We start from the raw sequence: 13,248 nt of genomic DNA on the forward strand, positions 1-13,248 counted from the left end.
GTCTTACGTTGCATGATATTGGGGCTCGATCATTCTGTAGCGCAAAAGTCATGCCAAAACTCCAGCCTCTAGTGTGCCAGTCTTCTCTCCGCACGCCTCAAGCTGCCCACTCAGCCCCGTTTAATGTACTGCAGCCCCAATGCAAACCATTGCCCACCAGCTTTCGTTTTGGCAATCATCTCTATACCTGTAACCTGTCTCCAACGACCCTCTATATCCACATAACCGTTACCTGGGTCCTACGTCAAGGTGGCACCCCGCACCTCCCATGTGCTATAACAATAAGACCCCCCCACCCCATGTGCTTACTCTGCAGGGTCCAGGCTCTTCCGCTCTATGGCTGATGACATTTGCCTTCTCCTGTGCGTCCCCCCTTATTATCCAAATCGACGACCCGTTGTCTTCTTTGCACCGAGCCACGATCGAGGATTCCGCCGTCACGAGTCCATGGATCGGGGTCCCCTAATGACTTTGCTTGCCCCCCGACTGCCGGTGTCACTCAATGGAGATGGCCGCTTGCCTGTCTCCATCACTGAGCAGCCACATCTGTATTCCTGGCAGATGGAGGAGTCCTGGTACAAGAAGGGCAGGTCTGAGAGGGAAGCCTGTGTCGCTGTCACTTATATAGCGGCTTGCTGTCCCCTTTGCAGCATCACCGCCTTAGCTCAGCCCCTTTGCTTTCATTTCCTTTTTCCTGATGACCATTCAAATACAATAGAAGGAAATGGTATTTAAAGGCACAGATGCTCACTTCTCTCCAGCCCTCCAGGGCACCAGGCTCAGAAGACTGTTATATTGCAGCTGTCTGATTCATTAACCCCCTGGATCCCTGGGGGGAGAAAATGGAGAGCTGCCTTACATTGCACGTAGCTTTTAGGATTGCAAAGGTTAACTCTTCCATGGTTATATGGCGGTGTATATACAGTGAAGTATCATGTATAGGGGCTGCATTGCATTTGCACGCAGCTCGCGGAGGATTGGAGACGGCGCCGTCATCAGTAAAGTCGCAGCCTGACCTCCTGTCACTGCAGCAGCGATACCTGCTGTCAGGACGGCGGTGGCCCCTAGATAGGGCCACATGCAGATACCAATGCAGTTATGGGATATGTCTCATTGTTCTCCTTTTTTTTTTTTCGACCATTTCTTCATTTTTTTAAATTTTGCGACTGATGCGTCTTTTGTCGCATGGTGGAAAGGTTGTTACCGCCATCTAGCAGAAATAAGAATGGATATAATGGAAATTCAGGGAACCGAACCCTCTGATAGGTATAATGCCAAATAGTACAACCGCTCAGTAGCCAAATACGACTTCCACGTGGCGCCAAAATAATGAAGTTATTCATTGACCTTATAATAATGCCAGACGGTATCCAAAATACACGAGAGCCATACTATACAGTTATTTAGTAACACCGTCATACAGTAGCCAAATTATACATCCACATAGGGGCCACATAATACATCAATTCCATGGCTAAATAATACCGCCAAATAGTAGCCAAAAATACTTCCACATAGAGACCACACAATAAAGCTATTCAGTGGTCAAATAATACTGACATAAAGCAATCAAAAATATGTCAACAGACCGCACAGGACAGCTATTAAATGGTCAAAATAATACCGCCATATAATAGTCAAATAATACTTCTACACAGTGCAGCTGTTCATAGGCCACACGATAATGCTATACAGAAGCACAGTAATATTTCTCATATGGTCCACACAGCCTTTTACTGGGCAAATAATACTGCTATACAGTTGCTAAATGATGAATGCTGCATTTTATGCTTATGGCCAGTTTGTGTCTTGGTTCCCCTGGAAGCTCTGATGCATCGCTGTCCCTGTGAATGGGGGGGATTTCTGCCCACTACGGGAATCTGAGGATCTGACTGGGACCCCAACTGATCCAAAATCGGGGCTCTGGAGCAAAGCTGCAGCCATGTCCTGACGAAAGCGGATTTGCGCCTCCTCCATTCCCTTCTATGGAACTATCGAGCACAGAGCTTGCTCCATTCTGGTCTATGGGACTGTCGAGCACAGCGCTTGCTCCATTCTGGTCTATGGGACTGTCGAGCACAGCGCTCTTTCCATTCTGGTCTATGGGACTGTTGAGCACAGCGCTCTTTCCATTCTGGTCTATGGGACTGTTGAGCACAGCGCTCGCTCCATTCCCGTCTATGGGACTGTCGAGCACAGCGCTCTTTCCATTCTGGTCTATGGGACTGTCGAGCACAGCGCTCTTTCCATTCTGGTCTATGGGACTGTTGAGCACAGCGCTCGCTCCATTCCCGTCTATGGGACTGTCGAGCACAGCGCTCATTCCATTCCGGTCTATGGGACTGTCGAGCACAGCGCTCGCTCCATTTTGGTCTATGGGACTGTTGAGCACAGCGCTTGCTCCATTCTGGTCTATGGGACTGTCGAGCACAGCGCTCGCTCCATTCCCGTCTATGGGACTGTCGAGCACAGCGCTCGTTCCATTCCGGTCTATGGGACTGTCGAGCGCTCGCTCCATTCCCGTCTATGGGACTGTCGAGCACAGCGCTCGTTCCATTCCGGTCTATGGGACTGTCGAGCACAGCGCTCGCTCCATTCCCATCTATGGGACAGTCGAGCACAGCGCTCCTTCCATTCAGGATGGGGTTGCAGCTCTCGTTATTGCTGTCCGCGGTTGCATCCCCAGAAATCCGCAAGTAACCTCCAGCCTACAGATGGGGGATGAATTTTATTTTTTGCAAATAATCCTTAAGCCAAAGGTTTCAATCCTTGCAGTGTCCACTTACTCTCTTCTGTGGATAGCCATCTGCGTGTGGCTGATGCGGGAATGTCGCGGTCACTTTTCGGGGGTCTCTTATGATGGCGCTGATCGGGTCGGGGACAGGCACACCTCGTCGGCTGGTATTAGTGTATGTTTGCTGTATATATACTTTTCCCTGTAGCTTCTCAGACATTAATCCTGTTGATTTGCTGAATGCACCATGTAGCAGCCTGGATGCGGAGCATCATGGGTCATGTCGCTGAATCATCTCCATCCTGCGCTCTGCTGAGGGGTTGATGTGCGGGGGACGAACACGTCATCTCCAAACCACATTTTCCATAATGCTTTTTTTTTGTGTGCAAAGTGTGAAGCTACATTGAGCTTTTTCCTTAGAAGTTGCAAACTTCAGATGACGCCATGAAATAAAATTCCTGGGCAATGAGCATCATATTCATGATAAATGTGTAAAAATGAGAAAATGGTAAAAATGTATCAGAACCTTAAAAATCGAAAAGTTACAGAACATTGCAGCAGATCGGATCCCCCACGTCACCAGAGGTCAGTAGTGGACAAAGTGAGGTGCAACCGTTCCCTGATCTCACTAATGATTTTTGCAGGAAAGTATTTGGTCTTCAGCACCAAATAGAGCTTGAATCTGGTATCTGATCCGGACCCAGAGAAGGTCCACATCACACAAACCCAGAAAAACCTAATTCTGGTAAAATGCTTGTTAATATTCTGACTGCCTGCGGCCACCACTAGGGGCAGCTCTCGCTGACCTCAGTGTACAGGCCCCATTGATGTGTATGCAGAAGCTCCATTGCTCCCCCTAGTGGAAGACGGATGTATAACTTTATGGTGATAGAAAACAAAGGTTTTATAGCTCTGTATCAGGAGAATAAGCTCCAGCTAGAAAAGATATATCATGAAATGAATCTGTTCTGATTACCGGACTTTCTGTGGTCCGAAGTGATCACAAAATAGGTGAGTTTCCAGCTGCATCATCACCCTCAATCTATGACACAAGCCGCCATTGCCCAGAACAGCCCCGGGGAAGGGCGGACGTCAGCCGCGGTTCCTGGAGGTTTCGTCCACGGTGGGTTTTCCTCTGACCCTGTAAGTAACCTACATTTATACAGGGCACATTAGGGCGTCTGGACTTGTTTTCCATTTCTGAATATCGGAGGTTGTGTCAATCCAAATGTCAGACTGAAAGATATGTGAGATGGCGGCTTTATGTATTGATTAACTGAAGCCGCTTATTTCGCTAAACTTTTAATCGCCCCTTTAAAATGTCAGTGTTCTCTGCTCACAAAGTTCACATTGGTTCAGCTGAAACGTCAGAACCTGGTGTGAGGAGGAGATAAAATAACCTGGAAGCCGATGGAAACTTACCCAACACTTATTCCCTTTCTCTTGGGACAATAAGAAAGCTGCATCTTCCTGCAAATGCTCAGTGTCCTGTAGTGACCTGCACCCCAGGAAAAGCTGCATTGTAAAGGCTATAGTAGTGGTGATGGCACTCGCTCACTACTGCTCCATTCACTGTCTATAGTACTGGTGGTGGCACTCGCTCACTACCGCTCAACTGACTGTCTATAGTAGTGGTGGTCGCACTCGCTCACTACCGCTCAACTGACTGTCTATAGTAGTGGTGGTCGCACTCGCTCACTACCGCTCAACTGACTGTCTATAGTAGTGGTGGTCGCACTCGCTCACTACCTCTCCAGTCACTGTCTATAGTACTGGTGGTGGCACTTGCTCACTACCGCTCTATTCACCATCTATAGTAGAGGTGGTCGCAAACGCTCGCTAACACTCCATTCACTGTCTATAGTACTGGTGGTGGCACTCGCTCACTACCGCTCCATTCACTGTCTATAGTTGTGGTGGTGGCACTTGCTCACTACCGCTCCATTCACCATCTATAGAGGTGGTCACACACGCTCGCTACCACTCCATTCACTGTCTATAGTACTGGTGGTGGCACTCGCTCACTACCACTCCATTCACTGTCTATAGTAGTGGTGGTGGCACACGCTCACTACCGCTCCATTCACTGTCTATAGTAGAGGTGGTGGCACACGCTCACTACCACCCCAGTCACTGTCTATAGTAGTGGTGGTCGCATTTGCTCACTACCGCTCCATTCACTATCTATAGCAGTGGTGGTGGCACACGCTCACTACCGCTCTATTCACTGTCTATAGCAGTGGTGATCGTACTCGCTCACTACCGCCCCAGTCACTGTCTATAGTAGTGGTGGTCGCACTAGCTCACTACCGCCCCAGTCACTGTGTATAGTACTGGTGGTGGCACTCGCTCACTACCGCCCCAGTCACTGTCTGTAGTACTGGTGGTGGCACTCGCTCACTACCGCTCCACTGTCTATAGTAGAGGTGATGGCACTCGCTCACTACAGCTCCATTCACTGTCTATAGTAGTGGTGGTGGCACTCGCTCACTACCGCTCCACTGTCTATAGTAGAGATGATGGCACTCGCTCACTACCGCTCCATTCACTGTCTATAGTAGTGGTGGTGGCACTCGCTCACTACCTCTCCTTTCACTGTCTATAGTAGTAGTGGTGGCACTCGCTCACTACCTCTCCATTCACTGTCTATAGTACTGGTGGTGGCACTCGCTCACTACCGCACCATTCACTGTCTATAGGAAGTGGTAACACATGCTCACTACCGCTCCATTCACTGTCCATAGTAGTGGTGGTGGCACTCGCTCACTACCGCTCCACTGTCTATAGTAGAGGTGATGGTACTCGCTCACTACTGCTCCACTGTCTATAGTAGAGGTGATGGCACTCGCTCACTACAGCTCCATTCACTGTCTATAGTAGTGGTGGAGGCACTTGCTCACTACCTCTCCATTCACTGTCTATAGTAGTGGTGGTGGCACTCGCTCACTACCGCACCATTTACTGTCTATAGGAAGTGGTCGCACATGCACACTACCGCACCATTCACTGTCTATAGGAGGTGGTCGCACTCGCTCACTACCGCTCCATTCACTGTCTATAGTAGTGGTGATGGCACTCGCTCACTACCGCTCCATTCATTGTCTATAGTACTGGAGGTGGCACTCGCTCACTAACGCTCCACTCACTGTCTATAGTAGAGGTGATGGCACTTCTTCACTACCTCTCCATTCACTGTCTATAGTAATGGTGGTGGTACAAAAAATTGCGGTGGTGGAAAAATTGAAAGTGAATAGAGGCTGACTGGGACCCCATAAACCTGGAGCCGGCCTTGGTGCTGCAGAACACTCCTGGATCCGTAAGGCCCGGTTGGGATCACGCATGTGGTGAATATTCTGCCGATAATCCGCCCCATAAATCTATAACCAAGTCTTAATATGCCGCAGACTTTTGCATCATTTCTGTAGCGATGGTTCTGTCTCCTCATCACACCCATTAATTCCCCGGTAGGAGACTTTGAAGAGCAGTGAGATGCGCCCCAGGTCACAGTTATACACTGACTCCTAGGAGCCAAAACCAGAGCTGGTCTCACTTTTCCCCGAGGCTTCTGATGCAGGGAGCGGCTGTGCGCCCCGTGCCTGCCACCCGCTGATAACAGGGGCCGGGCGCGGAGCTGACACATTTTGTGTGGTCTCAGCATGATTTGCTCAGATAAGACTTAATATTCTACTCTCCATGATCTGGCCTTCAGCCTATAGGGTTCACATCATGTTTGGGGTCTTCCCATGTTATACTAGGAAAAATTAACCGTGCCCCTAGACTTTCGTTCTGCAAATGTGCTCAAAAAGTGGCATCTGCTTGGCTGAAATGTGTCGGTATACGGTTACGCCCTATAACGTGGTCTAAGGTGATTGACATGAGACATGTAGACATGTGACCCAACCAGCTTTACTCTTCAAACATGGGAAGTTAGCGCTCAATGTATAGCGTCATTAGCACCGCCAATCTTTTATGACATCATGTGTTCTGCAGCTGCACACCCCTCCTCCCCCTACAGACATAACTAGCTTTGTAAAAAAAAACTGCTCCCCGGCTGCACTTCGTTTTTTTTTTTAAACTTTGACTTTACTCACCCTTACCAGGTCCAAGTCTCTGTCGCAGCTCTCGGTGTCTGCTATTGTCTGCAGCGCTGACGTCACGTTTACAGCGCTGCAACCAATCAGTGAGTTCTGGTGGCTCGTGCTGTTAACTCTGGCAGAGCTTAGTGATTGGCTGCAGCACAGCAGACCACACCAGACACCAAGAGCAATCGGCAGAGACTCAGTGCTGGACCTGGGGAAGGTGAGTCACTTTATGAAGCAATGTCTATTATTGGCATACTTGACAACTTCTGCTGGTCCTCCGCAAGACTTTTAGTGCTGTCCTAAGCACCTTTGGGTCGCCTTAGGCACTTGGACTTGGGTGCGACTTCGACCTCTGCCCCTTCGCTGGTTTTGTCCCTCAGTTGTAACCTCATGGTGGAATCAGTAGCACATTTTCATGACTTGGATCTATCTCTCTCTTCTGCTGACTGAGGAGGGATAGATAAAGCCATTACCTGTCCTCGCCCTATCTCACGCCTTGTAGATAAGACTCAAACTCCAGAACCCCTTCCCCAGACACAGCGACCCCAGATGTAAGGACTTGTGTCGCTGTCCAGTGCAGACAGACATTGAGGACTGTCTGCCCATCGCTATCTTGTCTACTGACCTACTGGCACCTCAAGGGGCAATAGTGTCAAGGTCGCATGGCCAAACTCGGTCCTAGTTTTGGTGCAGAAAACCAAACCTCGGGTCAATAGACAGGTACACTGACTTAAGATGAGGGTATTCGGTCGGAGAAGCAGACTTCATTGCAGACCAACAATTATTTCTACTACCCGTCCATACACATGAATGCTTTCTGCCGACGTCTGCAGTTGGGGGACAATCAGGACCCTACCACATTAGAACCTCAGCAATCCTGAGAACAGGACTCTAGATCTCGGAAACTGTGCTTTCTTGAATATAGTGGAGGTTCGCATGCTTGGCCTCCATTCGTTGTCTTTGGGACCAAGGGAAAAAGTGCAGCGCTGTACTCGACTTCGGCATCGGGATCAAGCGTGTTCAACTCTGCCTCATTCAAGACAGCGATGTTTACAGAACCCAGTTTTCTGGGATCCAGAGTCCTGTTGTCTTATCGTTGTTGTCTGATTCATCAGTCAGAGCCCCAATATTATGGATAGGGAATAACTTACGAATTTTGAGAATAACCCTTTAGACAACTGTAGCAAAAGTTTACGAAACATCCTTCCCTGTTCCCATGAAAAAAGCAAAGCCATAAAGATATGGGATGAAGAGTTTGACGTTGAGGAACAGAGCCATGACCTCAACCCAATCCAATACTTTTTCGGATTAATTGGGATGCTAATCATGGAAATTCTTTTTTGGTCTGAATGAGCACAACTACAAAGTTTTGTACAAAGCCTACCTCAATGACTCAATTTAATTAATTATTTATTTAATGACCTTCAGCTCAATCCTGAGCCATGGTGACTTGATGGATCTTGTGCAAATCTAGATAGGTCCACCAGGGTCTTCTCTGCCGCTACCTTGATGGTATCTGGTCTTGCTCTTGGCCTTGTTCCTACTATTCTTCCCACCATGATGTCCTTCTCCAGTGATTGCTCTCCTCCTATGATGTGCCCACAGTAGACAAGTCGTAGCTTGGTGATCCTTCCTTCGAGTGACATGTCTGTTTTGATTTGTTCCAAAATTGAATTGTTCGTTCTTCTTGCCTTCCATGGTATTGATAACATCTTTCTCCAGCACCACATTTCGACGTTGTAGATTCTTCTTCTGTCTCATTTCTTTTTCATCCAGGTTTTGCATCCACAAAAGAGCGCCCAACTCCATATTCAAGCCCTTAGTTTTGGAATGGGATGTCTAAGTTGACAAGTTGACATGGATGTAACGGTGAGATGTCCTCATGCAAAACATATACGTGAATTGTGTCTGAGTTTCCGAATGCTTCTTAGCTTTTTCATTTTTTTCCTGTTTACTCAGATGATATTCGTTTCCATGTATCAGGTCCTCCGCTGAGCTCTGGAGCCAACATACTGTGCGTGCCCCAAGGCCATTCTCTAACGTATCGACTAATTAGGCTCAACGCTGCACAGTAATTAGCCGCTTCATTAGACGCAACTATGCTCCTAAATTGGTTGATTCATTAAGGCACACAACGTCAAACTGAGAGGTGCCTAGATGAAACCATAGCTCTTAATTAGTTGCGGGAGGTAAGATTCATTTACGTGGCACATACCAATTATCACTCCACCTCCAGCTCACAAGTAACGAGGTGGAATTAAGATCGGGAGACAAATTCATCCTATTTTCGAGAATTTACCTTAAAAAAGGACTTAGACGATTTGCATTAAAGCTTTCATTAGGTCACCCCAAATATTTATTTCCCATTGCCTGTCCCTCAATATATTTAGGGACAGACTGGCCCAATGGGCGAATATTACAGTATATCAGTCATGTACGCTAAGGTCAACTTCATAAGAAACCAATAAACTCTAGGTTCTGTTTCTGGAGTATGGGAGGAAACCCACGAAAAATAGGAAGAACATTCAAACTTCCAGCAGATTTCCTCCTTGGTTGAATTGGATCCCAGGACCCAAGTTTTTGTCTTAGAATTATCGAATTGACTGCAGGAATCAAAAGTTGGTGTGCAAACGTTTGTACAGTCGGCAGCTATCTTTCCCGTCTACTCCGTACACATAACCACTTGGCCTGGCCGAGCGTGTGATGTCCTTGCATCCGGACTCTTCTAGTGGTGGCCTATCACAGATGAAGCAACAGGATCGGTTGTTGAAATTCCAACTGCCCGGAATAGTCGGAAGACTCACATACACGTCAGATGATGGGCCAGTCCCCTCTTGTAGAGATTTTCATCTGATCGGGGTCTTTAACCCATCCAGATATGGTGGCTTTGCTATGAAAATGAACTACAATAAGACCACCAAATCAAAGCTGTAGGAACACCAAAGGCCGACCATGTAATGTGTAAGCTGTGTCATTGGCAGACCTGCTATTGGTGAAAAGAATGATTGGACTGTTGGATTCCATCATGCCCCATTCTTTTGATTCCGTCAGAGGTATCTGGCAGCCACTTTTCCCCAACTCCCTATTGTGAACACATGCACACTCGTCTGCTGCAAGTGTGCATATATATACGGCCCTGGATACGACGGCTCCTTTGTAGCCCTATAGTAAATAACACACAGACTGCAATTTGGTTATTTTACAAGAGAAAACAGGAAAGGTTTATTAGGATGGAGAAAAGTGATGGACGGGAAGGCAGGATGTGGCCTTTCTTTCCTTGTAGGAGCTTCCTTTGACCAGTGACATTACACAGAATTGGATCTTTGGCTTCCATTAACCTCTGACATTAGAAAGCGCTTGATTCAGGTAGGCATTTCACAAATTAGTTTTTCCATGCCATGATGTCAACATTGAGTTTATCACCGTGTGTGCATGAGACCTGCGGACAAACATCTAACATGGTGTTATTTTGTGCTGAAGTGGCGTCAGTCACACGGACGATCATTATACGAGATATCATTATGTGACACTCTGATTTCCATGTCACAATGCAGCCTTACCGCCCAACGGCCCGGATCCCGAGGGGCATTCCCAGATTTGGGGAGCTGTCCTTCTGTCCCGGGAGGTCGTGGGTATATTCTGGTTTCAACTGTAGCTGCATCCTTAGGACACAGATACCATTGGATGGCCATCCTCCCTCCCCCCCCACTCCACCATCCAGCCCATGCCTGCCCTCTGAGGTTCAGGGCAGTAGGTCTGCTCTGCTACAGAGATAGGTGTCTGTTTTTTAGCCCATTTTGGCATGGGCTTGGGGGTGTGGATTGTGGGAGCATCGTACTGTCCGGGGGCACTGTGAAGGCATTATAATATGATACGATACACTTTATTGATCCCCAGGGAAATTATAGTATTACAGCAGAGTTACAAACAGTATGAAGGGCACTGCTGGGGTATCAATGTATAGTGGGCACTGTGGGGGCAGCATATTGTGTGAGAGACATATTAATGATGGATGTGTTGACATCATACAGTGTGAGGGGCTCTGTGGGGGCATCATACAGTGTGGGGGGCTCTGTGGGGGCATCATACAGTGTGAGGGGCTCTGTGGGGGCATTATACTGTGTGAAAAGCACTGTAGGGTCATCTTAATGAGGGGAACTGTGCGGGCATCATTGTGTGAGGGGCACTTTGGGGGTATTTTAAGGAAGGGTAATGGGTTGGCATCGTATTGTGTGAAGGGCACAATACTTTGTAAGGGGCATCATACTGTGTGAGAGGCACTGTGGGGAAATCATACTGTGTGGGGGCACAATGCTGTGTGGGGGCACTCTAGGGGCATGATACTGTGTGAGGGGCACATTACTGTGTGAGAGGCACTCTAGGGGAATCATACTGTTTGAGGGGCACTTTGGGGGAATCATACTGTGTGGGGGCACTCCAGGCGAATCATACAGTGTGAGGGGCTCTGTGGGGGCATCATACAGTGTGAGGGTTTCTGTGGGGGCATCATACAGTGTGAGGGTTTCTGTGTGGGCATCATACAGTGTGGGGAGCTCTGTGTGGGCATCATGCAGTGTGAGGGGCTCTGTGGGGGACATCATACAGTGTGAGGGGCTCTGTGGGGGACATCATACAGTGTGACGGGCTCTGTGGAGGCATTATACTGTGTGAAAGGCACTGTAGGGTCATCTTAATGAGGGGAACTGCGGGCACCATTGTGTGAGGGGCACTTTGGGGGTATTTTAAGGAAGGGTAATAGGTTGGCATCGTATTGTGTGAAGGGCACAATACTTTGTAAGGGCCACTCAAGGGGCATCATACTGTGTGAGAGGCACTGTGGGGAAATCATACTGTGTGAGGGGAACACTGCTGTGTGGGGGCACTCTAGGGGCATGATACTGTGTGAGGTGCACATTACTGTGTGAGAGGCACTCTAGGGGAATCATACTGTGTGAGGGGCACTTTGGGGGAATTATACTGTGTGGGGGCACTCTAGGGGAATCATACTGTGTGAGGGGCACTGTGGGGGAATCATACTGTGTGAAGGGCACAATACTGTGTGAGGGGCACTCTAGGGGCATGAAACTGTGTGAAGGCAGTGAGGGCAGTGAGGGGGCACAATACTGAGTGAGGGGCTCTGTGGGCACATCATACTGTGAGGGGCACTGTGGGGGCATCTTAATGAGGGGAACTGTGTAGGCATCATATTGTGTGAGGAGCACTGTGTTGGCATCATTCTTTATGGGGGCATGATACAGTATGGCACCTATTGAAGGGCTATTATAGTGGGTAGGAACACTATGAGCTTTCACCAGGGGCAATATTTCTGTGACTGCGCAGAAAAGTGACTGTCCAGATGAAGGGTTAAACTTTGCAAACTGAAAACAATAAAATGTTGCTGCGTGCCGCCTTATGTGTCCCTCTTTACTGTCAAGGTTTGGCGTTATAATGTAGGTCCATAAGTGTCAGTAAATATGGAGGCCGCAGTGTAATGTGTGGTGCGGTCTCACTACCGGAGGCCATAAATAGGTTGATGATACAGATTTTGCAATCTCAGGGGTCGATCCGGTCCAGGAAGGGTTAACACAGGCTACTGACTTTCTTCAGCAATTAGCGCTGTTTGTTTACTCTGGAGCTTAATGACAGGAGCTGCCACAGAGCCGGGCCTAATCAGAGGGCCGCCTGGGTAATGGCTGACGTTAGGCCTTGTTTACATCTTAATGAGCAGTTTTTCGTCATCCCGAGCAGAGACAATTAGTGAAGATCCACAATGAGGCTTCGAGGCCCCGGATAAGATGTCGCATTGACTCATCCCGCACTTATGTTCCCTCCTCACTCAAGAGGGAGCAATCAAAAATAGCATAAAGCCTATCTACGCCTTGTGGAGCTAAGGAAATACCAGGGGGACCAGACTGGCACCGACACGGCGTTCACCCCGGCAACACTGACTGGAGGGCGACGAAGAAAAAGGAATTTGTAGCGTGAAAATAGAGAATTTATCATCAGGGACCGTTCATTTCTTTGGTTGCACTTCTTTACATCGCCAAGCCCTAAAAGCGGTCATGCCATTTTTGAACCATAAATATACACCATTTTGTTTGTCTCTTCCCCCTCCACTTCACTAGGGGGCGATGGTGATCATGGTAGAAAGCTTCTTCTAGTGTAAAAGGAGTTTGAATTCTATGGATCAGCCCAAAAACTGCTATCAAATATATAATTGCCTAGAATACTACTTCCTGCAATTTGTGCCAACTTCCGTGGCTTTGTCCGGAGCTAATGTCCGGAGCTAATGTCCGGAGCTAATGTCCGGAGATAAGTGACGTCACCAGTGTCCTACACCCAGGCAGAGCACAGGGGCCCCAGGCAGCATATGGGGCCCCAGGCAGAGCACAGTGGCCCCAGGCAGAGCACAGGGGCCCCAGGCAGCATATG

The 13,248-nt window shown here is 48.3% G+C and overlaps 1 protein-coding gene and 1 long non-coding RNA gene across 5 annotated transcripts in view; one reads left to right on the plus strand and one right to left on the minus strand.

Annotated features, from left to right (window-relative positions):
* Positions 1–13,248, plus strand: part of LOC143806460 (uncharacterized) — a 30,821-nt gene that overhangs the window by 16,251 nt on the left and 1,322 nt on the right. The window lies entirely within an intron of this gene.
* LMO2 (LIM domain only 2) overlaps positions 1–13,248 on the minus strand; it is a 75,221-nt gene that overhangs the window by 8,198 nt on the left and 53,775 nt on the right. The window contains exon 1 of one of the 3 annotated variants that reach the window (XM_077287019.1): positions 4,157–4,291. The exons of 1 other annotated variant lie outside the window; for it this stretch is intronic. In XM_077287019.1, the coding sequence (XP_077143134.1) occupies positions 4,157–4,200 (44 nt within the window). In that variant the 5' untranslated portion in view covers positions 4,201–4,291. Of the gene's footprint in view, positions 1–309; positions 664–4,156; positions 4,292–13,248 lie in introns of those variants that run through there. One more of the 3 variants, XM_077287020.1, reaches the window with a different exon arrangement.

This window comes from Ranitomeya variabilis, chromosome 2 (assembly GCF_051348905.1).
Source record: "Ranitomeya variabilis isolate aRanVar5 chromosome 2, aRanVar5.hap1, whole genome shotgun sequence".
Taxonomy (NCBI): Eukaryota; Metazoa; Chordata; class Amphibia; order Anura; family Dendrobatidae; genus Ranitomeya; species Ranitomeya variabilis.